The 26,270-nt window shown below is 35.0% G+C and overlaps 3 protein-coding genes and 1 long non-coding RNA gene across 5 annotated transcripts in view; 2 read left to right on the forward strand and 2 right to left on the reverse strand.

Annotated features, from left to right (window-relative positions):
- On the reverse strand, window positions 1–3,360 carry LOC136342957 (probable tyrosyl-DNA phosphodiesterase). Its single transcript, XM_066289266.1, has 10 exons — window positions 3,199–3,360; window positions 3,030–3,128; window positions 1,987–2,409; window positions 1,835–1,937; window positions 1,652–1,777; window positions 1,506–1,601; window positions 1,285–1,455; window positions 1,064–1,233; window positions 782–1,007; window positions 1–734 (listed from the first exon to the last, which is right to left on the reverse strand). The coding sequence occupies exons 1-10, from the start codon at window positions 3,236–3,238 to the stop codon at window positions 404–406; spliced, it is 1,785 nt and encodes a 594-aa protein (XP_066145363.1). The 5' UTR covers window positions 3,239–3,360; the 3' UTR covers window positions 1–403.
- A 113-nt stretch (window positions 3,361–3,473) lies between these two features.
- Window positions 3,474–4,289, forward strand: LOC136342968 (uncharacterized). Its single transcript, XR_010732720.1, has 2 exons — window positions 3,474–3,756; window positions 4,085–4,289. It is a non-coding gene; the product is annotated as an uncharacterized lncRNA (long non-coding RNA).
- On the reverse strand, window positions 4,274–7,639 carry Gdi (GDP dissociation inhibitor). Its single transcript, XM_066289268.1, has 5 exons — window positions 7,163–7,639; window positions 6,753–7,107; window positions 6,239–6,369; window positions 5,518–5,655; window positions 4,274–5,467 (listed from the first exon to the last, which is right to left on the reverse strand). Exons 1-5 carry the CDS (start codon window positions 7,511–7,513, stop codon window positions 5,111–5,113), a joined length of 1,332 nt encoding a protein of 443 aa, XP_066145365.1. The 5' UTR covers window positions 7,514–7,639; the 3' UTR covers window positions 4,274–5,110.
- A 337-nt stretch (window positions 7,640–7,976) lies between these two features.
- The window catches only part of LOC136343068 (phospholipid-transporting ATPase VD), a 45,175-nt gene continuing 26,881 nt past the window's right edge, over window positions 7,977–26,270 (forward strand). For both annotated transcript variants that reach the window (XM_066289448.1, XM_066289449.1), the window contains exons 1-4: window positions 7,977–8,189; window positions 10,026–10,306; window positions 10,531–10,714; window positions 10,767–11,225. In XM_066289448.1, coding sequence (XP_066145545.1) covers window positions 10,033–10,306; window positions 10,531–10,714; window positions 10,767–11,225 — 917 coding nt within the window. In that variant the 5' untranslated portion in view covers window positions 7,977–8,189; window positions 10,026–10,032. The remainder of the gene's footprint in view (window positions 8,190–10,025; window positions 10,307–10,530; window positions 10,715–10,766; window positions 11,226–26,270) is intronic.

Consider the following 26,270-nt stretch of genomic DNA (forward strand, 5'->3'; position numbering starts at 1 on the left):
TCGTGTTTATTGAATTCTCATGTTTTTGAAATATATATTTAATAGTTTTGTATCGACTAAATGTAACAATAAAAGCGATTAATAATTTAAACAGTTAATAGACTTCCGATGTTGAATTTCTCATTAATACTCAAGGTAATTACAATAATTTTCCTCCGCCTGCGGGTATTGGTTATGGTTGTCGAAGAAAATTTTACTTTAGACTTAACGTGAACAAAATAATTCCAATTTCCAAGAAATGTTTATCAACAATGTGTGAACGCAACCTGTCATTCATGGATGAATTGTGGAATGTGTACGAACTGCATATTTCAAAACTTCTGTCTTCACAAATACTCAATGTTTTGTAAAATATAATATAACGTACACTCCAAACTCGTCTCTAAATAGGAGAAAAACACTTTCAATTGCACCAGGGATAATCATTCTTCTGGTAAGGCGTCAATGGCAAATCGTACATAAACGGAAATAACGATTTATTTGTCCTATCTTCCGTATCACAAATTTCAAAGTATTCTTCATTGAAAAACTTGGGCAAAAACATAACGCCCATTTCATAAGAACGTACATAACTGGCCCCGTTTTTTTGCATGACGTTGCCCCATGCCGATTTAGATAAATTGGCGCTAGTTAGTAGGAAATAAGCAAGTTTGCTCAAATTTGGAGATATTCGGCAGTATGACTTGATATGAGGCATTGCCCTGGTCCGGTGTTTTCCGTCTGCTATCCACTGACTAAAAAATTTCTATTAAACAAGATTAAATTCAGACGTTCTACTTACTGTAGGTAGGTTTGAAACCATCGTTGTTTCTCATTCGTCGCCTTTGAGTAGGGCAAGCAGCCCCCGCTTTCAAGACCCCAATAACCGTTTGCCACGTTGCTGACGGAAGGATAAACTACACTGATTGTAGCTTGAGAATTGTTGGGTAAAGGTCCAAGTTTGTGACTGGCAAGGCTGCGCAGTAATGACCCTCTCAGCCACTCTCCTGCAGTTTTGCCCATCGACCCTACTCAATAAAAATATATATTTTCAACTATACATATAATTTTTTTTTATTATCACCTATGCTCGATGCCTGCGCTAAAATACCCCAAGATAATGGTCCTTCGCTTTGCGCATCAGTTTTTGGGGGCAAAGTGCAATGTTGGCTTAATAAATCTCCAACTCTATACAAATGGTTCCCATTGCTTTTAGGGTAGTATTTACCTGGGGCTGAATAAACTAGCGCCACTCTAAAATAGGCCCAATGACACGTGTTATTATTATCTTAAATACAAACATACTTTACACTACTAAAGTCGGCACGTTTAATATAGTCGACCCACTCATTGAAAATGGTGAGTTGGTACGTTAGGAAATAATTTATAAGATGCGTTTTAAATCCGGTCGGAGAGTCGCCCAATTTTGAATCAGCATTTGGGGGCAATTTTGGCAATCGAGGACTGACCCAAACGCTACAAAACAATGTTAGAAACTGTTAGGTTTTGAAGCTACACATCTTTACCCTTGGTTATAATGATTCCAGTCTTCAAAATAAAGATTTGCAGTAGAAACTACTACTCTTATAGAATCATCTTCATACACATAAACCCCCAATTTTCTGAAATTCCCCCAATAATATAAAGTGTAAAATTTGATTATAAAATTTACGTATGATGACAACCAAATGGGTCTTTCATTTTGACAAAATGATACTTGACATTGGGACAAAACTTGTTCATAAACTCTTGGATATCTGGCCAATCATCGCCATAAACTATTGTCAATGGTTTTTCACTAAAATCATCATCAATATGAATATATAGATTGATGCAAAACGTTTTGTTAACTCACTGTAAGTTTCTTGTTTTGTACTGTTTCAAAAGCCAATCTATATCAATAATAAAATTCACTTGTAAAGAACATTTTAATTGGCCCAAACTGGGACAAATGAGGTCTGAAAATACTTATAAGTTAAGATGCTAAAAATTGTTGAAGTATAATACCTGTGAAACTAATGGTATTAACTTCCTTGAGAGTTTCTGGGCTTTTAGGGATTGCAGTGAAAAAGAAGTTGTAAGGGGCATTTCTCTGCAGCTTTTCTAACATAGAGCCTGGTGGGCAAGCATTTTGGTCCTCTTCTGAAGTGAATATTTGAGAAGTTGAATTAAAAATGGTAGTTTTGCATTTTTGAGAAACTTTTTCTGTGCTTGTGCTACCACTGCCTCCAGGAACTGTGTCAGCTTTAGTCATATGTTCACTTTTGCATGCTGCTTCTGCATTGTCAGTTACTTTTTCTACTGATTCATGGACTCTAAGAGAGGCCAATATAGGCTTTAAAATTTCTATTTGTTCTTTGTATACTTGATTTGGTTGAGGCATGTTTTCAGGTATTACCATTAAGTCTCCCATTTCTATTAGTTTGATTACTGTAAAATAATATGGTTATTTATGTAAATAAAATGTCTAAAATTCTCTCTTTCTATATATGAGAAATCTCTTTAGATACAAAACAAGTAGTAGTTAATTATGTTAAAGTATGAGGAGTTTAAATGACAATCACTAACTGGATTCACATGTAGGATTGCAATGACTTTATCTGGTGATAAGGTCAAATATTAATAAGCAAGAGGTTGTACACAGAAGAGGACAATTTTGTCCCCTCTCATGTGATTACTGTTTATGGAAAACTTGTTGGCCAGTCTATGGAAAATGGCTTAAGCATATGACATAACAGATATTATAAGGAATCAACCAAATGATTCTATCTTCAACAGATTCAAGAGGTGATGCATATAATGTGCAGCCAGTGTGAAAAAAAACTGAAAACCAGCTGCACACTATAGAGACAAGGAAAATATAAGGTAAGTTCTGTGCAAATGTACAATTGCCAAACAAAGGTTTGATCTTTTCAGCAGAGCAGCAATCACATGTGATGAGCAGTGAAAAACTGTTACTAGTCAACCCATTTAAATGTAGTAGAATATATAAAATATTGAGATAGAAAGGAACATAGAAGTCCATAAGATAACAAAAATAATACACTTACAGAAAGGATGATCGAATTGTTTAAAGTGATGGGGGTTTCGTCGATAACATCTTTCCTTATGAGGGCATTCTTCTAATTTCATTTTTTTTGCCTGACTACCTGTAATCGTAGTGAAATTGCATTATACTAGTGAAGTTTTGCTGGATTAACTTGTTTTGGTTGTTCTTACCAGGATATTCTTGAGTTTTTCTCTTAGAACTTGATTCCATTTGAAACAATCCTGTTTTAATTAGTCCAATCACAAGCAAAACTGTAAACCTTAACCTCAAATTTTACTTCATTAAAGAAGGCTTTTCGCAAAGACTTGGTCTATAGTGTACACGTTAACAATGACGTGACATAAGTAGTGGAAACCTCGATTTCCATTTAATCAAAATTATATCTCAGCATTCATCTCTTTTTCGAAATGCGTATTATCAACAAAGACAGTAATCAACTAACATTAAGAACATATGTGTCTCTCTCTAACGTGACTGTAGGTAACCTAACATTTTTTAATTCATCATTTACCAGTTTCCTTATAAAATTTAGAATTTTGAGGAAGCATTGCAGCCTTATTAATTTTATTATTTCTGTAATATTCGATAAAGTCACGGAAAAATGAGACGCATACAAGAACAAGGTGGATTTGCCTCTAAAGATCCTTACGATGAGCGCAAAAAGGCTAGAGAGTTTGTAATAGCCAACTTTTTCATTTTTGCAACTTTTGTAGGAATCATACGATCATGTAAGTTTTGTTCATACATAGTTGTGAAAAAAAGTTTTGTGCAACTCGTCCAAATAGCAATAATAATTGTTAGTTTGCCTGTGCCTCTATGAAGCCTTCTTAATTACAAGTTTCTACATAATACTTTCAAAAAATTGTCTGATATATTAGCAATAGGGATGTTATTGATAAATATCTTGCCAGATACAAAGTAAAAACATAAGTGGTGAGTCTTCCTGCACTGTAAACTGAGGTCTATTCTGACCCTAAGATTGATCTAGTGTACACCAATATATCCCTCAATTAATACAGCTGACAGCACCATATTCAAATTTTACTTCTCTTTCAGTACCAATTGTACTCAAGAATGTAGGATCTATTAACTGCTAAAACTACAACCACCTGAAACAACCACATCATCCATGGAATGTTAAGAATTAAATAGAAATTTAAGATTTCATACAGTTTATATTATTTGTATAAGAGGTGGAATTACTTTGTTCCGCTGTGGTAACTTATTAAAGAAAAACACAAATGGTAGTTTTTAAAGTTTATTGAAATCTGTTTGAATATTACAAATAATTGAAAATGCTGCAACCCCACAAGGAAGTGCATTAAAGCCCACATAACATACTGATCCTTAACTTATAAAATGTTAATCCTAAACGCGACTTTCTAGATATATTCACATAATAAATTCACAATTTTAAAAACTATTAATCGCCAGATCCGTCTAGTAAGAGTAAGGTAAGATAGCCGATTTTCTGACCACCACATAAAGTTTTTTTTAGGTTTATAGGATTATAATTACCCTTAAAAGATAGGCAACAATAGACGGTTATAGGTGCTTAATAAATTTATTAATATCTTAATCACATTAACTATCATAGGTATAAATGGGTTTCGTGACACGTATATCATGCATCTTGATTTCTACTTAACTATGCAATTTATAAATGCATTTTCAGAGCCCCAGTACCCACATATTTGTTTTGATTTATAGGTAAGGAAAAAAATGTTTCAATCGTGTTATTGTAGGAAAATGTCTTTTAGCATTCTAATCCTTGTTTTAAGGGCACATAAACCTAGTTACACAGCAATGATAAATACCTTTTTTGAAAAGGCCTACTCTATACTACAAATTAAAAAATCATAATCTTACAAGTTACCATCCATTTAGACTTGCAGATAATATAAGAGAATATTAGCAATCGTATTGAGTCCAAAGCCTTTCAAACTCCATACAGGCGACTTTGAGCGCTTAACGGGAAAAAGCCTAAAAACATAGTAAAGATACACCTTTCGCATAATAAAAAATAATATAAAACAGTTTGAATTACAAATTTCTGTAATGAATCTGCACCCAATAAATACTTTATTGTTCCTCGTCGCCAAGTTCGTGCTTGATCTTGGAGAAATCGAACTCTTTGCCAGTTCCGCGCTTGAATATATCAAGGACGTCCAAGCAAGTAGTCTCAAAATGAGTAGTCGCATCGTATGTCTCAGAAATGAATATTTGCGACTGTAGTCCATCATCGGTAGGCTCGTAGTAGTCCGACACGGACACGAATTTCTGACGAACAGGGCCTAACAATTCCAAACCAGGTTTGATTTCTATCTCGGGATTGTCACTTTCAACTGTAGTAGAGACCATCGCGATAAACCAGCCTTTGGCGGCCACTTGGTGGGTGTAACTCACTACAGACACGTAGATATCGGAATGGCGTCCGACCTAAACTATCAATCAGCGATTGCCCAATTTAAAATTAATAATTGTCGTACCTGTTTTTGAGGAATGATAATTTGAGTGGACAGAGCGTCCTTGGTATTTGGAATGGGATGATCGAGGAGGCAAATGCAGCGCACTACTTGTCCCTTCTTACGGACGCGGTCCGGCACATAAGTAGGATCGCAATATACCTGTTTATGATTCTTTATCAAAAACTGTTTGAATAGAAGTTGGAAGATAGAAGATACATGTCTGTCTGAGAAAGGGCGAAATTTTATTCTTCTTTTGTTTTAAAATAATCATGATTGTATATACAAATGTTATTGACTGCCAAAGGTAAATAATGTTGCCCTATTGAGTAAGAAAACTTCAGAGTTTATGCATTTTTTGTACCATATTTCTATGGATGATTTTTTCAGTTTTTGTCTTGTTCACATACACACGTATGATACACATCATGTAACATATAGGATGTACAAAAAAAGTTTATACAGGGTGATCTGAAAAAATACTTCTTCAGTTATATAAAGCTTAAAAAAAGTTTTTTCAGTGGTATTTTTGGCATTACTGCTGGACCTGAAGATGTTTAAAAAAACTTACAGGCCCCCTGTAATAATCATCTGTGTTTCTGTTTAATATTGATATTTTGGATAAATCCCAAAAAAAAAAACTTATATTGTAACTTTATATGCTGATAGAGCGTTTTTCCTAATGCTGCATTTCTTAATTTACTTTTGCTTCACAACAGAAAGCCTCTTTACAGACACTACTTACTTGTTTACATTTGGCCACTTCATTGCCAGAACGGACTCCTACTACCTTGCCTCCCTCTCCAAGGACAATTTCATCAATGGGTTTGTCCAACATGTAAGTGCCACCATAAATTGCAGACAAACGTGCAAACCCTTAAAATAAAGCAATAGAAGGTCCATTTCAAGATGTTTCCCACTGGTATAATTTGCTTTAAATTGATAAATTTCAAAACGTCTCAAAAAAGCTGTTGGCATGCGGTGATAAAATAATTAATTTCCCTTATAAAATAAAAATTCTTGTTCTGGTCTACTAAAGAAGCATTGACCTCTCATTTATTGGTCTGCTACGTTGGATTTAATACACAGTTATTGGGTATGAAGCAAGTTTGATCCATATTTGAATCAATTATAAATCCTTTATATAACAAATAGGTTGGGGAAAAAAGTTGTTTATTGCTTCAGGAACAAATTGCTAATGTTAACTGTAAGATTTGACCTCCCTTATAAATTTAAATTATTGTTTCAAAACTACTTACCTTGTGGCAATTCACCCAATCCATACATTGGATACAAATAGGGAGATTTGCCATATCTGGCCAATGAATCAGAATATAGCTTAATTCTTCTAATAGTTTCAATTGCAGGATGATTAAGGTAGTCATCATCCCGGTACAGGGCAAGGGCATGACCAGTGAAATCTTGAGTATTTTTATCTAATCCAAACTTGTCATATAGGGCGACCATATTTTGAGAACGAGCATCAAAATCTTTCCATGTCTTTGGGTCATCTTCCGCAAAATCTTGGACGTAAATCAAAAAGTTTCTAAACCGCCTCTTTTCAAACATCCCCATTAGGTCTGAAGCCAAAGCTTCTTTCTGATCTACAGGCACCTGTGAAATGAAGAAATTAATAAATATTTATATGAGTTATAATTTGCAAGCTTGCCTTAGAAATTTTGCCTCCTTTATAAACATAACTGCCTTCAATACTTTTGAACTCCAGATATCTGGTAACTCCAGTATGTATCAGCAGTTTCACCAAAGACCCATTGGCCATCAGGAATTTGGGAATGAGATCCACATTCCAGTCTCGTCCTCTGCCGTAACTCTCATCAGGGGTAGGTACTCCGAACTTAGAAAACAGCTCCTCCAAGGGGCAAATCGAAGCGGACTCTCCACCATAGTATTTGTTACGATCTACATGCAAGACCTTTTTCCCGGACACCGAGAGCATACCACTGAGGATGCATTCTTTCAAACCAGTGCCTAGAACGATGGCGTCATATTCTTCATCCATTATGGATAATGCTTCTCGCGATTACTTAGCTTATTTTATCTAATAAATGAAAATTTATCAAGATAGCACAATGAATTTCGCAAATAGTCGAAAACGAGATACGTCAGAATAACCCGGAATGGGATGTGTCAAGTGACGTCAGTGGTTTTTAGTGTAGTGTCAATGTCAAACAAAAATGTTAATACGGCATTAATAAATATTAAGATGTTTTTCAATAATAATATTCTATTTAAGAAATTTATCGCCGTATAAAGTTTTAATGAGATTTTTAATATTAAACCGACTAATTCAGAAGAACCCATTTTCTGTTAGGCAAAAATGCAAGCTTTTTGTGTCAGAGTGATTAGGATAGCTCAATTATTCGATCTGCTCGAGTTCTGAATAGTTCGTTCGTGACAACTGACAGCGACAGTTTACGCCTGCGTAACGTTTTGAGAGACGTCAGTAACGCGAAAAAAAATAAAAGATGCAGTTTGGTTAGATTTGGAAAGGAATGTGGATGTTCGCGGAACAGAAAGTTGTGTTATGGTTTTCTTGTATTGAATGCGTGAATTTTATCGCACTATTTAATAATATCCCAGTCAGTTTTGGAGTAAACATAACTGTACAATAGTCGCTTGTGTGTAAACCCGGATTAAAATTTGCTAAGCTGTTCAGTTAAGTTATGAAACCAAAGGTAATTTTTCTTAATTATTTATTTGCGTGTGGTCTTAGTTGTGTTCACTGATTTTGGCATTGGATCTAGAAAGCTTAATTAAGTTAATAATAAATATCTGTAGAACTTCCAGAAACAGAAATGTATGAAAGACTCCCATATGTCATGGCCACATAACCCAGAAATACAAGTTAATCTTCTTATTTATTTTTACAAAAACTACTAAGTACAAACGTTTTGTATGGTGAAAGATGGTGTTGAAATCTAGAGTATTTTATTATAGACCCAAAGAACTTTGGGATGGAGTGATACATTGCTCATGAAATTTTGACACCAAACTATTTCAGAAATATTTAAAGAAATATTGTAAATACCTTGAAATATTTACCTTGAGTATAACTTAAGATTTACAGTGTGTCTGAAAACACAAGAACAAATTTATGATATGTGTATATATATATTTTGGTTTTTAAAATAAGGGGGGTCACATTAGTACCTATTTTTGCCATTTGTTAGGTGCAATAAAATAAAGATTCCTAGTAATATTTTGTCAAGCATTACTTGGGGTATCGGAGATTAATATAGAATGCATGTCACTCTATTAAACCAAAAAAACTGTACATCAAAAAGTTTGAAATCATTCTGATATTTCAAGGAGGGAAATACTTATTTCCAGCAGGTTTTCAAATATAGTTTTGATAAATAGTCTTGCTGGGCTCTATGATTGCTGATAGTCTCTTTTGGTTTCTGAGATACGTGGCCACGTTAGTACTTTTTTTTAAGGTTTTTTAAAAAACTATTGTTTGACAATAACAATTATCATTATTAATTATGGCCTTGTCTAGTATGTTTGTTTGATAAGGAGGAACGCATTTGCAGCAAATATAATGTAGATTTATACATACGTATGTGCCGATCCTATACGCGTCTACGTGGAGTTATATATTTTTTACTAATATTAACTGTTTTAGCAGCCATATTTTTCCTTGTATGCACTGCTTCAGAAACTATCAAAACTACTTAAGTCGGTGAGGCACTTGAAATATATGGGAAAAGTGAATGGGTTTATTAAGAACTCCGGAATGATTTACGCCAAACCTTAAATTAGTTATTTACGTCACAAGATGAGAAACTGAAATCTATTCGACTCGCCTCGTAAAACACGTACTAAATACAATGTTCGTTTTTACGCCCCACTTTAGTTCACTTTTAATTATTTTAATAAATAGTTTTTTATGTTTGATATTTGATCTGACAAAGTATTAACTGAAACATAACAGCGAATCAAAAAAATAAAATAAATAACAGGAATCGCAAAACGGTTTTGCCAATTCCTTATGTTGAGACTCTAGTCTTTATTGAAATTGTTTGAAAAAAATTGCCATTAATTTGTATACCCCTTGAATTACATGCTGGAAAGGTATACTACTAAATGTCTCCCATCTTCTGTTTATTTGCAGTCAATAACTTGAGCTGAGTTGGCAGTCGGTTATTATCTAATCTGCAGTCTCAATATTGCGATTTTATCGTGTTTTTCCTTAGAAAAAAAATCCAAAATAAACTTCCACCTAAGAGCATTGAAGTACGACTTTATTTACTCATTGATAAGGAGCCATAAAAGCTGATCTTTCATCAATTTAGGTACATAATAGTCATTGATTTTGTTTGGTTTACTCATAAAATAGATTTTTACTCATCGGAGTAGTAATCAATAAGTTGTGCATAATAATATGAAAGCGTACTTCACTGGATGACAAGCAATTGAATATAACAAATTAATTCAAATACCAATTTTCAAATCATTAAGGGTTTGATAAACTAACACATCAACACTTCCTTTGCAATTTTTAATTGCAGAGTCGAAATGTCGAATTTCAACTCAGGAGCAGAGAGAACCAATCTAGGAGGGCGAGGAAAACCAATTCAAATCCATCCCGGAGGCTCTGCACCCTCTGCTAGCACTTCAACCCTTGGAGGTACCACTTATACATTCCCCGATGTGACCCTGAATACTGTGGGACCTGCCAGGAGCCCCAACCAAGGAAGGGGCCATTGGCGGAGTGTCAGTCATGGTGGCAGTTCGAATTTGGTGGGAGGCAGCAGTTCTGCAGGAGTTGTCGGCAGATCTGCTTTAAAGGGTACGAATTGTTTGATTTGACGCAACAGTACTACTAAGGATTTTAAATTTAAGATTAAACTAAGTCATAATCGCATTTATCTAAAGGTTCTTTATCGGAGAAAAAGAAACGCTATTTTCATTATTTGCTACGATGTATAACTTGAAATGGGTAATATTAATTTTTCAATGAGTAAGTTACAGGCAATACCGGATTAAATTGGTAACGATATTAATTCTGTGAAGGTTCGAGAGGCCACCAAAGAGCCTTCTCCCAAGGCCAGATATCTGAGGTAGCGGCTGTTGAATCCGATCGTCCAGGACATTCTAGGGTAGGCTCAAAGACTGATTTTATTTTACCCCCTGAGCACAAGGACACCGACGGCGTAGAGGGAACAACTTCTAGATTAAGTGCCAAGGGACATTCAAGGCAAGTTTACCCAGACACTTTTCAAATGTCATGTTCTTCCCTTCTTTTATAGGCAAGCCTCCCGTTCAGAGTCAATTTACACCCTTCGTCGTTCAGAACCCCCTCACTTCCTGCAGAAGATCTACTATCGACTGACTCGGAGGAATTTGAACGAACACGAGGAACGAATCAGAACAGTGGTACCAAATCACATAGTGCCTCCAAAAACGCCCCGAAAAGTGCATCCAAACGGGCGCAACTGCGATAATCGCATTCGGACTACCAAGTACACGTTGCTTAGTTTCCTGCCGCGGAATTTGCTCGAACAGTTTCACAGGGTGGCGAATTTGTATTTTATTTTTATCGTGTTGTTAAACTGGTTTCCCGCGATCAACGCTTTCGGGAAAGAGATCGCCATGATACCTGTGTTATTCGTGTTAGGAGTCACTGCCGTCAAGGATTTGTTTGAGGATCGACGGAGACATGCCAGCGACAAGAACATCAATAATAGTACCTGCAGGATCTATAATCGGTGAGTTAATAGTTTTAAGCCGACGTGGCAACGTCGTCGATAGGTTTATGCCTGTTAAAGCGACAGTTGAATGAAGGGTCGCTGTGGGTCAGCCATTTTGGTGACAAACTAGATAAACCCGGCGTTGCCATTTTCCGTTATGTTGTTTTGTTTTTTTAAGCCACAAACTGGGCGAGTGCACTGCTCCGAACGATATTTAAATGCAAAACATACGGAATGAATAATTTGTATTGTAACGGTGACAACCACTTTCACCGGGGTGAAGTCATCATCGGTCCGATTTGAAACAGTACCGGATTTCACTGATTTTGGCAGTCTCACCATTTAATAGTAATTCAAAATTGTGTCAGTGTTTGCTCGACTCCGACAGGCGGTATGAAATATTCAATAGTCACGAATAAGATATACATCATTCCCCTGGTACGTGAACTTTGCATGACGCTTTTGATATGAAATTTCGACAGCCCCATACGATTTGTGTGCTTCCATGGGAATTACTCACGAAACATTTTTCAGCCTCTATGGAAAAAGTGGCATTGATTTATTATCTAGTGGTTTCGATACCGTTAAGCTTGGCGTTGTTGGCATTTTATTATCTTATCGAGACATAAAAAAAGTGTTGTGTGCTCGAATTCGTGGGGCGAATCAGGAACTTTTTGTGTATTCTATTTGTATTTCGGTTACTCCAATGTAAACAAAATTAATCAAAGTTAAACATATTATGGTTAGCTGAAGGTATTCGCAGAGCAATAAACTTAAACTAATATACACATATTGTTGGATAGCGAGCTTTCAATATAACAGGAATTTAGCCACTAACAATTTCACGTTCATAACGCCCATAAAGCGAACGGGAAAACTAAATTTGCCTTGGTGGTTTATTACTCAGTTATTTGTTTTTCATTCTCAAAATGAAATTTAAAAAACGAACAATCCACGTCATGCTTTTAGAATATATTTTTATCGTTAAAATTCCAGCATACCTGCGTACGTGACTGAAGGTTTTCGTCATAAGAATATGAGTTGGACTGAGAAAAACTTCTGCTGGAAATAGTGTACAGGGTGTTCGGATTTGGAGTGTTTTGGTTGGGACATCCCAGTTCCCGGCTAGATAGGGAAAAACTAGCATACATGCCAAGAGCTTGATCTTTGAGAAAGTATTAATGGCGAAACTCGTATTCGATATCTTTACAGTGTCGGCGCTAGAGGGCGTTATTCAAATTTCGTCTATTTTGAAAATTCCTCATAATTTTTTTGTTTAGGACAATGTTGAAGTAAAACAAAACATTCTTAAGGCACTTTTTCGATGTGATTCCAATGGCGTGCTTAGTTTTTTTCTACAGTGTACCGTTTTGTCAAAAACCGACATAACTTTCTTATTTTAAATGAAAACCACAATTAGCTAGGACTTAAAAAAAATCCATATTAAACCACCCTTAACTATGTAAGTATGTCTATAGTTATTTTCGAAAATAAGCGATATATTTGGATCTTTTAAAACTTCTCCAATTGCATTTAGTTCTTCAACATCGTCATCTCCATTTGAATTGTAGTGTTGTGGCCTACACCTTTTGAAGCTTCCGAAATTCTGTAAATTATTATTCAATTGTTTAAACAGTCTTCCATCTGGTTGATGTCGCTCGAGATAGTCATGGAAGTATAACTCACAGGCTGTGTGTGAGTGTTTATTTGATAATATGAAACAGTTTATCGTGTCACATTTTTCATAGCTTTCTATCATTTTTACTCGAAAAATCGACACCAAATCAACACTAAAAATGAAAAATTTTGACGCAAAAATTAAAACATAAAATAAATAATGTTACTTGCACAGCTGATGCCGAAACCAACTTGAATATAAACACAGAAATCCTAATACTTCAGTTATTTTTGAAAATAAATATATAGATACTTACATAGTTCGAAATGGTTTAAAATGGATATTTTTTGTTGAAGTTATAGCCAACTGAAATTTTTATTTAAAATAAGAAAGTTATGTCGGTTTTTTGTAAAACGGTACGCTGTAGCGAAGAACTAAGCACGTCACTGGAATCACATAAAAAGAGCTTTAAGAATGTTTTTGTTTTGCTTCAATATTGTCATGAGTACAAAAGTTGTGAGGAATTTTGAAAGTGGTCGAAATTTGAAAAACGCCGTCTAGCGCCGAGACCGTAAAGATATCGAATACATAAATCTTTTCTCAAAAATCGAGCTCTTGGCAGGTATGCTAATTTTTCCCCATCTAGCCGGGAAATGGGATTTTCCAGTCGGAACGCTTCAAAGCCAAACACCCTGTACATAAAGAATGGATTGAATTCACTGCGCATCTTTCAACCTTCTACTGCGTAGAACCACTTTCTCAAATATCTTAAATAGTAAAGGTGGTCAAGTGATCCATCATTTTACAGGCCTTTTGATTTTTTAGATTTTGGTACCAGATTGGTTACACTCGACTTTTACATTATCAAGTTAAGCGTCTTTAATCATTCTGAAATCATTTTCCCTGCTAGTATTTTGATAGTGTTGAAATCAAGATTTTTTTAATTCAGTAATGTCTTATGGTTAGGAAATTGTTGTAATTAATCAATTTACTAACACTAAATGATGCATTACTATTGTTTGTCGAGGGGGCTATTAAGAGGAAAGATGCATTAATCACTGCAGCAAACGTTTGTCAATCTAATAAATTTTAACCGGCCTCGAGAGGAAATATCTACGTAAAATATTATTTTTTTTATTATTTATTTTGATTTGCAATAGAATGCCGTTTAAATAAATGTTGATAATATCATCTTACATGGACAATATTTACTTACTTGTGGCGCTGGGCGATATTTATAGGTATTTAAATCAGTTAAAATTTGTTACGATAATTCGTGTATAATAAAACTGAAATTATTTTTATTTATGGACAGGAAGAACAGGGAAATTTTTTGATGTTAGAGAGAAAGGAAGGCCTAATTCTAATGTGAGTTATAGATACGTTTTGAACTTAACACACAGCTGTGATTTGAAATACGAAGAAATTCAATATTAATTTCTAGAAAAAAAAGTTTTCAAAATCTCCGAAAGAGTATGAGACTCGAATTAATTTCGACTCGAGCAGAGGCGTACACTGGTGAAACCTGAAACATAAAAAAAAATTAATTTTAACTTTTTAGAAGAATTCAATATTAATTTCGACTTGAAGAAGAGGCGTACACAGTTGACATCTAAAATGTAAACAAATATATATTTTAATGTTCGAAACAGCTCAAATTGCGACATCATTCTTGGATTACGTCGGAAGTGTTCCGAAGTGCCTTCCACAAGATCCAAAATGGCAAATAATTTCGAGTTTCAACTAAAATTCTAATCACGTTGTTTTCATCGACCTGACAAAACTTAACCGTAAATCACGAGAAACAAAAATCAGACCTCACCCCCGAGCATCAAAAGCGTGAGTCAAGGTCACGTCAGCAATATCTACTTTCACTCACAAAATGACAGTTAAATGCTTCCTACTTTCACTCACTAAATCACGGATATATCAACGACGTACCTCACGAGTCTTTAGAACAACAGAAAACCTGATTATCCCGTTTATTTTAGTGTAGCGCGAGTTGCGAACGTCTCGTTCATCGCCGCGTCAACATTCGAGTGGATCATGTACAAAATGATATTGGTACGATCGGATGGACCTTTTGTAAAGGCACATCTGACCAGTCTAAGAAATGACAGGCGATGTTTCCAGATTTAATAAAATTAGGAAAAAATTACAAATTCAAAGCGGTAGTTCCATTATACAAATATGCTTCGGCAGAATAAAAAATACATTTCCTATTACAAAAAGGACTCGGTCGAAAAAGAAGTCGGATGTTTTCCGAGAACAATACTAATTTAGAATTTCATACGTGGTGTTCATAATTGATATGCCTGTGCAGTGTGGCCCATAAAGTTCGCATCATATGGAAAATTCTTTCACTCATGAATTTGACTAAATTTTGACTTTGCCTTCGGGTTGTCTTTCAGAAATGATGAGAAATGACATACAAATCGAAAAACGAATGACTATAACTGTCAAATTGCTTTTTTTAATATTCAAAATCTACCAGTATTTCTCAAAATTTTAAAAAATCTCCAAAGAAAAAATTTCTCAGTTTCATATTTTCTACATATATGCGAATTTTCAGCTTTCTCGGACAACTTTTATTTTTTCAAATTTGTTTATATTCCTGCATTTCCGAAGTATTCAAATCAGCCTGCAACCTTGTAAGAATAATTACAGTATATCATAGTAATTGTCTGAATGAGTATTCATTAGTTATAGTTGAAATAAGTTAATCTTTTCAAAGAAAATGTGGAATTCATTAATAGACGCTACGTATGCCTCGGTGCAGAATTGATCTAGTTTATGAAGAAAATGTTCAGATTACCTTATTCCGGTATTATAAAGTTTATTGACACAGAATTGGATATAAACGAATATCAGCGTAAAGTGATTGTTGCTGACCAATTTAAATTCTTCGGAAATGCTGGAATACAAAAAAATAATTAATTATAATCGTCCGAGAAATTTGATAATTGGCTTGTGGGTAGATACTAAAAAAAAATAGAGCTTTTTAAAACATTTTGAGAAATTATGGTAGATTTTGAAGGTTTTTGAAAAAAATTGCGATTTGACAGTTATAGAGAGTCATTTGTTGTTCCATTTGTACCATTGGTATGTTAATTCTCATCATTTCGAAAGTACGACCCGAATGCAAAATCAAAATTTACCGAAATTCATAAGTAGAATAATTTATGGGTCACACTGTATATTAAAGATAAAACCACTATAACGTTTTTCCTTGGTATATTAAAATTTAACAACTTAGAGGGCCGAATGATATATATGATCTAATAGATTTAATTCTCGACTGAACAATGGCCATAAGTACTCGTATAGTGTTGCGATCCTGCACGGAGAACGTCTTCTCCACCAAATTGTCCGGAATTCGTAATTTTCATTGATAACACATTTCTGGATAATGTTTTTGGCGCACAGAAAATCTTGGAAACCATTAGAGTTGCCAAAATTAATAAATAACATCGGATCAAACCAGAAATGTATACAGTCGACACTTGAAACATAAGAACAATGAATTTCATTTCCTCAAGTACAATTAAAAATTTTGATCCTACATTGACCGTCGATACCACCACTGAGGTCGTGAAACCTTAAGAAGATATTTTCCAAACCTTAATTTTCGACATAAAAATATCGCAAACATTAGGAACCACCAAGGTGCTGTATCTCTGAAACTAAAAAATATATTGTCAAACAATTTTCGTTTTTAGCTAATTCGGCCTTAGTTTATTCCGTATTTCGAATATCTTATTTGTCGTGGTATAACACGGTTGAATCATTTAAGAGTCAATATTGGTACGAAAACCTATAAAAAATTTATAATCTGCTTTTTGCTAAGGTACAAATCATAGGCTGAACCATCACAACAACACGATGGCCTCCCAACATTTAAATAACTTGACACCCTTTCTTCGTGAGCGTACAGCGCATCGGTCTGACCATGGAAACGATATTCGATCCGAAATAATATACAGCGTGTTTGTTCTTGAGGAAGGACATAGAAACTGTGACAAAAACCACTCAGAGCGGTCACCAGCACAGAAAATCGAATTAAGTGAGGCTAAGTCAACTATAATGATCAAACAACGATCACTTACTGGAAATATACTTTCTGGACTTATGATGCGTTTAGAATCCTGTCAATAAAAATTGTCATTATTCAGTCAATGAGGAGAAAGATTTCAGTTACTGTTTATTTTCAACACAGCGCGCATTGCACTATCCAGTCTCACGTCCGCCTATGGATTTTCTTTTTTTCAGTCTCAGAAAATTTCACTTCGATTTGATTTGCGCTCTTTCCAAGTATGCTTGATACGGTTTAAAAATCAAAATGGCTGATATTTTTTTGGATTTAAGCGAAAAAATTATGGACATGATACAAAGAGGAAAGAGACAGTATGAGATCTCTTGGAATTTAAGGATATCTCACAGTGGCGTATCAAAAGTCATTAATGAATTTCGCACTAACGGAGGTGTGGAAATTTACCCTAAAACAGAGCGTTCTTATAAAACTGCGTCAAACATTAATAAAATCAAAAATAGAATCTTTATGTGATCCACGTAACACGCGACGAGAAATTACAGAAGAAATTATTGAGCAGTTTGACTGACATTCGAATTACAAGCAGAACGGTGAGAAATATGTTAATTTATGAAAATTTAATTGGACGTATTGCCGTGAAAAAACGTTTCGTCCTTAAAAAAGGACAGGGATGATTGCTTGGAATTTAGTCGAAACCACAAAACATGGATGGAATGGAACACCGTTCTCTAGAGCGATGAAAGTAAATTAAAATTTACGTTGTTTGGATTGGTTCGTAGGCATTATGTACAGGGTATCCCAAATAAAGTGAATTCCAAGAGGATCGTGGGGAGGATAAAAGTTACAAGGTGGTTCAAATTACAAAAAAAATATGTTTTTATGCCCGTTCAGAAAATATTCTTAAATTAAAAGTATGTATAGGGGTTGTCAAAATATGAGCAGAACACTTTAAACTGATTTTCGAAAATCATAAAGTATGAGAGTACCGTTTGCATAAATTCTATCAAATTTTGCAGTTCTTTATTATTAACAACTGGCAATCGAATGGCGATCTAAGATCTTTTCCGGTCCTAGATTTCAAGAGATTATATCCCACTTTGTTATTTCTTACTGCCGTCATATTGGATTTTGGTGGCGTCGAATAGACAATAATAAAAGCCTTTTAGCCGTGTATCACGAAGGTGCTCTTCGACCTACCAAAGTAGAAAAAACAAACAAACTATCTCCACTAAAACATCTCCATGTAAGGATACGTTAGATCCTGTATATTACGAGATAGCGGAATATTTTAATTGGCCGTTTTCTGCTGATGTTTCTCCAAGGTTCAGTTACACACAGTACCTGGAGTTTAAATGTTGGACTAACTCGAAATGCGTACGCCATTGGTTATTTGTCAAAATCTCTGGTTTAACCGCACCCGGAGTTTAAGGCGAAGGTACACAATTGAGCCTTAGTGTGTTGTTGTCTTAAGACGATTTAATAAGAACCAAACCGTCGTAAATCGGAAATGTCGCGGAAGGGTGATGATTGCAAGAAATATCTTGTCAAATAATGCCGGAAAAAATTAAAAAAAACAGTTTAACAAATTTTCGGATTTTTTTTGATATTTCCAGACCTATCTGGAATTTTCTTGCTCTCGATAAAGCATTTTGTCGAATGACTAATTGCATAATTTTGTCACAACTTCACCTACACAGTATTTCGACGCTCTTAAGATATCTGAAATTCTAACTTAAGCCTCGAATTTGGACCGCACCGTAAACCCAGACCTTACATTGTGGTAATAAGAAGTTTTCTCGTGAGCAGTCGTCTTTTATGCACGTTATGTGACGATAACGAAGCCGGTTTTGCGTTTATTACAAAAACATTTCAATACGATAAGCTATGCCCTGGGTAATGACGTCGGACTACTGTTAATCCAACGAAATTACCAACCTGGCCAGATAAGGGCGATTTTACAGAAAATACATTTTTATTGCTCAATAAATAAACATTAAGTTAGAATTGAGTGGCTCCGCCATATCCACCAATATCGTTAGTAGTGATGCTGGTCAAAGTCCACGGGCCACCATGCGAGTCAAAGATAGCACCATCTAAGGTCGTTTGCTCCGGATGCCCCTTGCACGAAGAGATGATTGTGATGAGCGAGCTTCATTTGCCCATGTGGCAGCTGTGAAAAAGACGTTTTAACGGGGCAGAAAGATGTAGGTCTTTGACTCTACTTCTTTTGTTAGAAAGGTAAAAGTAGGGACAAGGCGACATAAGGGACATGCAGGGTACATCCTTTATTTTATCGAAGACAAATAATATGATGCTATTACGTATAGGTATAGGTATCTTGATATTCGGCTCGTTTGTAATGTACCCTTATGCTGTGCCCGTGTCCGGCATGGCCAGTTTCAGTATCCATTATTCTCAAACATGTGGCCTTGTTTAATAGAACTCTCACCCCCTTTTCCTTAAACCAAGTAGAGTTAAGGTACAACCCCCTTCCGCTAAATTGATATACAGTGATTTCCTAAAATGCTCGGATAATTACGCTTACAACCTTCTTTTGTGTATAATAATAATAAAAATAAACATTTAGGAAAAAGGATTTTGGTATATGTTTGGTATTAGTTTTTATTAACAACGCAAGAATATATTTATAATTCAGTATAAAATTATAGAAAAATTTAAATATCTTAACAAACAGGTCGTTTTTGAGGTCTCAAAAATTTCGGACATTTTTACTAGATCGTAGTTTTACCCATAAGAGCGTGTCTTGTGTTGGATCTAATATTCGAACAGTGTTCCATGGTGCTCACTAAGGTTGCCCCTAATACTCGTATGCATTTTTGAGGGACAAAAATGGGTAGAGTCAAAAATAAGGCAAAGATCTCTTTTGATTTACGGCAATTTGTTATTTTCAAGTTTGAGAAGAAGTTATCCTGCGGAAAAATTGGCAAAAAACTTAATTAGAGCACGAGCACAGTTGCAGACATTATTCACCGGTACAAAGTTGAAGACAGAATTTTTTCCATCAAACAAAGTGGCCTTCCAAAACTAATAAACGCTCGAGAAGAGTGATACATCGTGAAGACTAATAAGGAAAATCCCAGAATTAGTACCCTTAAACTGAAAGTAGCTCTGGAAAATTAAATTGGTAAAAAAAGCATCTCCAGAAACTATATGAAGATGCATAAGAGCAAATGGTTTTGATGGTTGGGTACCCAGAAAAAAGCCATGGATTGATATCAGAAATACGATCTGTAGAAAAGAATTTGCATCGGAGATGATTTTACAACTGGAAAACGATTGGAAATATGTAATTTTCGTCGATGAGTCAAAATTCAACATATTTGGGTCCGATGGCCGACAAATGATATGGAGGAGACCCAGGGAAGAACTCAAAACAAGCAATTTACGTCCTCTTGTGAAACATGGTGGCGGATCAATAATGGTCTGGAGCTGCGTTTCGGCAAAAGGGGTTGGGGAATTAGTGTTCATTGATGGAACAATGGAAAAAAAGGTTTATTTAAACGTAAAAAAAAAATTATTAAACAGTGCCACTGGTGTGGGAATTTAAGGGATCGATATAACGATCCCAAACACAACGCGATGATTGTTACAGAATGGATGCTCTACAACTGTCCAAAAGTTCTAAAAACTCCAGCTCAATCTCCGGATCTTAATCCGATTGGGAATGTGTGGCAACAGTTGGATTTGCAAGGAAGGCAACATTCAATAACAAATAAAAACGAGCTAAAAAAAGTTTTAATGGAGAAGTAGAGCAAAATTGATCATATTTTAATTAAAAAAATTGTTTTGTCCATGCCGGCTTCCAGCTATTATAGACAATCAAGGAGAGCACACAAAAAATTAATATTTCTTAATCACTTGTTTATTGTTTGTAAACGTTTTCGAAACTTTAGTGTCCGAAAATTTTTGTGATACTAAAAATATGTTGTTCTGCAATATTTTGAAAATTTTTAAAACATTTTTGCGTTATTAGTAAGCAAAAACTAATACCAAAGTCCCATTTCCTAAATGTTTATTTTTATTATTATTATTATTATTATTATACATAAAAGAAGATTGTAAGTGCCCGAATATTTTAGGGAGTCACTGTAACTGCGACATACCAATAGAAGATTCATCTCCCTATTAAACTAAATGTTACGCTCCAAAACCGTAGATAATAAATTAACCGATAGTTACCTCTTAGCCTTAGTACGCCTATGTTCGCCAACTCTCAGCCCTAATATTTAAGACTTTCACAATAATCACAAACTCTATCTTGGTCGAATTGTCGTATTGACGTTCACTTCGTTGACCGATCTTTTCATCTTTGTCAACTTGATTGAGGTGCATTAATCAATTGCTAAATAAATTACTTCGTATGTTGTTCCTGAGTTTGCTGTTCCAACATCCGCTACACGTTTCTGGAGCTCAACCATTAGGATTGCGATAACCACAAAAGGTAAGAGGTCAATTGAATGAGGGCGGACCTGCGCAGATTGGAGTTTTTTGGAAAAAAAATTCCTAACAAAGTTGCATATTTCTTGCACATTTTTATACTCCAAATTGCGTAACTTTGCCTCAATTTAACCCACCTGGCATCTTTTCCGATTACCGAGATCCGATTGAGCTTAAGAAACGGGCGATCGGCGTGTAATTTGTAATTTCTGACCTGTTGAATTGTCCATTAAGCCGTGCACCTACCAAGGTGAAGTGCGTGATTCCTAATTACCAAACAATCCAAGCAAAGAACAAAAATATTTAGTTTGCAAATAATTTTGTAGTTTATTACAAAGTTTTAGATCGAGTACGTGTGCCATTTGCATTGGAAGCTCTACGTTTGAATGAATTTTCAAACATTCTCTCCATGTGTTTGTACTGGGGGACCCTGTGTGTCATTTGTGTAGATAAAAAATGATAAGTAAATTGCCGGCTGTCCATCAACCGAGAACTCGCGTGACGACCTTAACCCTTATTCGCTAACCAGCAGCGATAGTGGTTATGTTTAATTTACTTTAGGTAAAACCAGAATTACTGGAAATGAAATTGATTTTTTTTATGTTTTAGGGGTAAATTACATCCTTTAATGGTTTAATCTAGGTCAGTAGTGAAAGGTAATATTGAGAGTTTGAAAACGTCAAAAGCCCTAATCGAAAATCATAACATCATAATGATTGAGAGGATCCTCGGTACGTCTCTTTCAGAAACTTTAATAACGAATATGCTACATCCCTCGTAATGAGATAAATGGAAAGTACGGGGAGTCTGCTTTTGGACACTTTTGCAGGGTGTCTCCGTTATAATTGCAGTTCCGGGGTTGGAGTTTTCGCAAACCTGTGTCAATTTTTTGTCAAAAAAAACATGGCGCAAACAGATTTATCGCGACTCTCTTCGTTTTTGAAATGCAGGGCGAAATTGGACATTGTCCATTTTCAGACGCCTGTTGTAATTTAGTTCCCTTATAAATTATCGACTAGGTAAAAAGAGAATCTTACAAATTTTTTTATGCAGAATCCAGTGATGTATTCAGTGTTTTCTCAGAAAATTTTCAAAGTCGAGATTTCTTAAATAGGACTCCCTGTATGTTAATAGCTACATGCCACCTACTCAGATCTTTCCAGAAATATACAGGGGTTTTCATAAGCATACCGACAAACTTTTAGGGAATGTACAGCTCGAAAAACAGGTATTTAGAACGAATAAAGTTAGATCTGAAATCGCTTCGTTTCCAAGATACAGGGAGTTTAATTATCAATAAAAAAAATTTAATATTTCAAAAACGGTTTGGGATGCGAACATAAGGTTCAAGGGTCAAGCTATGGGGGGATAAATGTGCCCGTGTCCGTGTAGGCAAAATATTTCTATTTACACCAGTGGCGCCTCTGCGGCCATTCAGTGGGATGTTTTTGATGAAAAAAATGGTACCCCGCTGACTTTTTTAAATACGAATATTATTTTCGTAATATTCCGTTAATTCGTAATAAAAAAAAAAGACCCCTCTTGGTGTTTCGTTGCTGAAGTGGGCGTTTTCGAAACAAAAAAAACTATTTCTCATTCACGTGCCCATCAAAAATCGATGCAGGTTTCCAAGTGCTATTTTTTAGAATTATTTAGAAGAAATTAATTTTAGTTTATTTTAGTAGAGGTGAAGTACACGAAGATAAACATTTTTTGTTTAATAAATTTTCCGCAAATTAACGAATGTGACTAGAAGAAATAAAAGACGCATATGATAACAAATTGTACTTTAATCTATTGTTTTATGTAAATACACATAAATCAATATTTAATAACAAATTTTCAAAATTTCGGTCATTTTCCTCCATACAAACATTAAACCATCGATTCGTGGATTGACGAACCCTATGGAAAATTCCATGAATAATTTTTGTGTATGTAAATGCCCACATTACCTTTGTAAGAAGTTCTTCTTGATTAATTTAAAAATACATTCCTTGTAACTTGGAAACAATGCGATTTCGGACCTAACTTTATTCATTTTAACTACTTATTTTTATGAGTTCTACGTATTCTGAAAGTTTGTAGGTATATTTATGAAAGACCCCGTATAATAGTCGGCACTCAAAATAGAAAAGTGTATTTTTGCATACTTGCCTATTGAAATATAAGTCGGCAGCTCTTTGAGGATTCGCGTTATATTGCATAAAACATACCGTTATGTCGTATTTTTCGTAATTCTCATATTTTGAGTCATCTTTAAAATAGATTAAAAAATATTAATATTATCTCTCCGATAATACCATTTTCAAACAATTCTAACAGAAGATAAAGAACAAAATTAAATTGTTGTTTTTGAGCGTCAGAAAAGTCATGGAATGCTATTTCTCAGATACATATGATTTTAATTATCTCATTAATATACGCTACAATATGAAGCTTTTTTTAGTATTTACTTTTTAAATAACTCAAAAAGCTTAGAATGAAATAGCCAGGTATATTCAAGACATATTATATCGACAATAATGCATTTTAATAAATAATATCACTTTTTACTGGCAATATATAGCCTTTTTAAAAAATGTAAATTCTAGGGTTCAATTTTAAACAAAGTGCCGACTATTATATATTTCTGAAAAGCTCTCACTGAGTAGAATATAAATGCAAGTTAACATACAGGGTGTTGCATTTAAGAAATCTCAACTTTGTTAATTTTCTAAAAAATTGGAACACCCGAAAAAAAAGTGAGTACGTCACTGAATTTTTCATTAAAAAGTGTGTAAAATTCCGTTTTTACCTGGTCGATAACTTATAAGATAACTGAACTTCAATAGGTGTCTGAAAATGGACAATGTTCAATTCCGTCCTGTATTTCAAAAGCCAAGAGGAACATTATAAATCTGTTTGAGGCATCGTTTGTTTGACAAAAAAGTGACGAAGATTTGCGAAAACTCCAACCCCGGAACTGCAATTATAACAGAGGCACTCTGTGAATGTATCGAAAACTGGGCACCCTGTACATTAAGGCGGGTCCAGACCGATTGCGTCGGGGCTGCGTTGCGACATTAAAATCCGCTCTGCGCATCGCGCGCGACGCGTGGGAATTGAACGGAAACCTGCGCTGAAGCGCGGTAAATTGCACGATTCTGAAACAAGAGCGATCTCGATTCGGAAAATATGACTGAATCAAAGAAAAACGTTCGTTCGTGTGCGTTTTTTTTGGACGAGGTTCTTTACAGGTGTGCTGTCTGTACGGTTAAGAGATGAGTGACCGTTGATTTGAATTAAATTAATGTGCGCGCGCCAACAGGAACAAAGCGCAGAATCAATTTTTTCTTTAAAGCATTTGCGCCTCTCTGCGCCGAGTTGCAGAGTTCGTCGCGGTATTTTAAAGCGCTGCGCAGCTCGGTTTACCAGAAGTGTGGTTGGAATTACCAGGTGCGTTAAACGCTTTAAAAATAAGTATTTTTTTGCTCTCTCGTTAGAACGCTCAGTATCGTAACGAATTTAAAGACCTCAAATGTTCTTCATGAAATAGCCAAAATGTGCATGTAAATATGAAGTTTAATAAATACAATGAGCTTCCAAATTTCCCCGTTGCGTTGTATTTTGTATTGAATCTGGAGCCTATTAAAGCCCATCTAACTTAAGCTCTTCACACTTTACCGGTCCGTTTTCTAGTATATTCAGATTCGTTTGGAGTTAATCACTTTATTGCGATATGTCTTGTCAGGGCCCCCTTGCCCGATAATTGGTCTGGCCCAGTGGTGAGCAAATCGCGGCTTTTTACCTTTTTGAGTGTGGCCCTGTCACTGATTGATTTTGATTAAAGTTGTTTTTTTTTACTCAGTCTGTTTGGAAGTTACAAATATAATATGTGTTTTCACTATACTTGAAAAATTCACTACATTAGGTTAAAAATTTGTTTAATTTTGAATCGCTTTTGAGGGCGATAAGGCATTTGCTAAAGCATTCTTTCTGCTAAATAACATTTCTAATATCGTGAGGGATTGCATGGGTAAAACCACTATACGTGCTAGCTACCGGGGTGTTGTGTGCCGGTATCGATGACAAACGCCCAAAGTGCGCAATGCCAGACTTACAATTAGAACCATTGGAACCCATGCAACAAAGCCAACGCAGCGCAGCTTTTTGTACCATATAGTATTAAATTACTCACAACATTGACCGCATATAACGTAAAAGTTAATAAATTTGTTACAAATACGTGTTTGTTTCCACACTTTTTTTTGTCTTAATGAACACCGTGAGTCGTACATTTGTTCCTACTGGTTGATAATTTTCTAATATGCCCAGCTGACGAATCAAAAATTTTTTAATCTCCGCTATAAACAACAGATTTTATTTCCTTAAACTGTTAATTAACAAATATTCATCATAATTGATCTTAAGTGTTGCACCTTTAAATTGAGTCTGTGTGTGACGCCCCCTCATGTAAAAAGTTTTGTGAGTCACACTATTTTAGTGTAAATTTCGCCAAATAAAATGTTTCAAATTTTTTCATCAGTTATTAGTAATTTGCTTATTTTTCTTATATACTGGAAATATTTCTTTTCCTTAACGGTTCTAGTATATTCATTTTTATTGCAGTATGAAGCCGTTATCGAAATTTTTAAGAGGTCAAGTAATAAAATCTCCACTAGAAGGAGTTTCTTACCCTGAAATTCCAAAAAAAACCATGCGCTATATTGGTGTAACAACAAAATTGAACTACTTTTGTGAAATTTGGAATTGTGGTTAAAAAAAAAACAGGAGCGGTCAATGAAAAATTCCGAGGGCGAAAAACGTTGTATTATTCGCGTCATTCGGTTCAACAGCGGTTGATCGGTCCAAATTCAACGTAGGCTGCGTGAGGTTGATAATACAGACCTGGTCAGTGTTGAAACAGCACCGAGATGTTTGCGATTAAGACCAC

Source organism: Euwallacea fornicatus, chromosome 13 (assembly GCF_040115645.1).
Source record: "Euwallacea fornicatus isolate EFF26 chromosome 13, ASM4011564v1, whole genome shotgun sequence".
NCBI classification, from domain to species: Eukaryota; Metazoa; Arthropoda; class Insecta; order Coleoptera; family Curculionidae; genus Euwallacea; species Euwallacea fornicatus.

Bases quoted from the DNA above. Each gene is read 5' to 3' on its own strand.
- Gdi (XM_066289268.1), bottom strand. From the start codon at position 7,513: ATGGATGAAGAATATGACGCCATCGTTCTAGGCACTGGTTTGAAAGAA. The intron at 7,108-7,162 runs GCAAGCTTGCAA...TTCATTTCACAG, and splicing joins AAGGAGGCAAAATTTCTAAG to GTGCCTGTAGATCAGAAAGA. The intron at 5,468-5,517 runs GTACGACAATTA...TTGATAGTTTAG, and splicing joins TTATCATTCCTCAAAAACAG to GTCGGACGCCATTCCGATAT.
- LOC136342957 (XM_066289266.1), bottom strand. From the start codon at position 3,238: ATGGAATCAAGTTCTAAGAGAAAAACTCAAGAATATCCTG. The intron at 1,778-1,834 runs GTGAGTTAACAA...TGATGATTTTAG, and splicing joins TACAAAACAAGAAACTTACA to TGAAAAACCATTGACAATAG. The intron at 735-781 runs GTAAGTAGAACG...GAAATTTTTTAG, and splicing joins TGGTTTCAAACCTACCTACA to TCAGTGGATAGCAGACGGAA.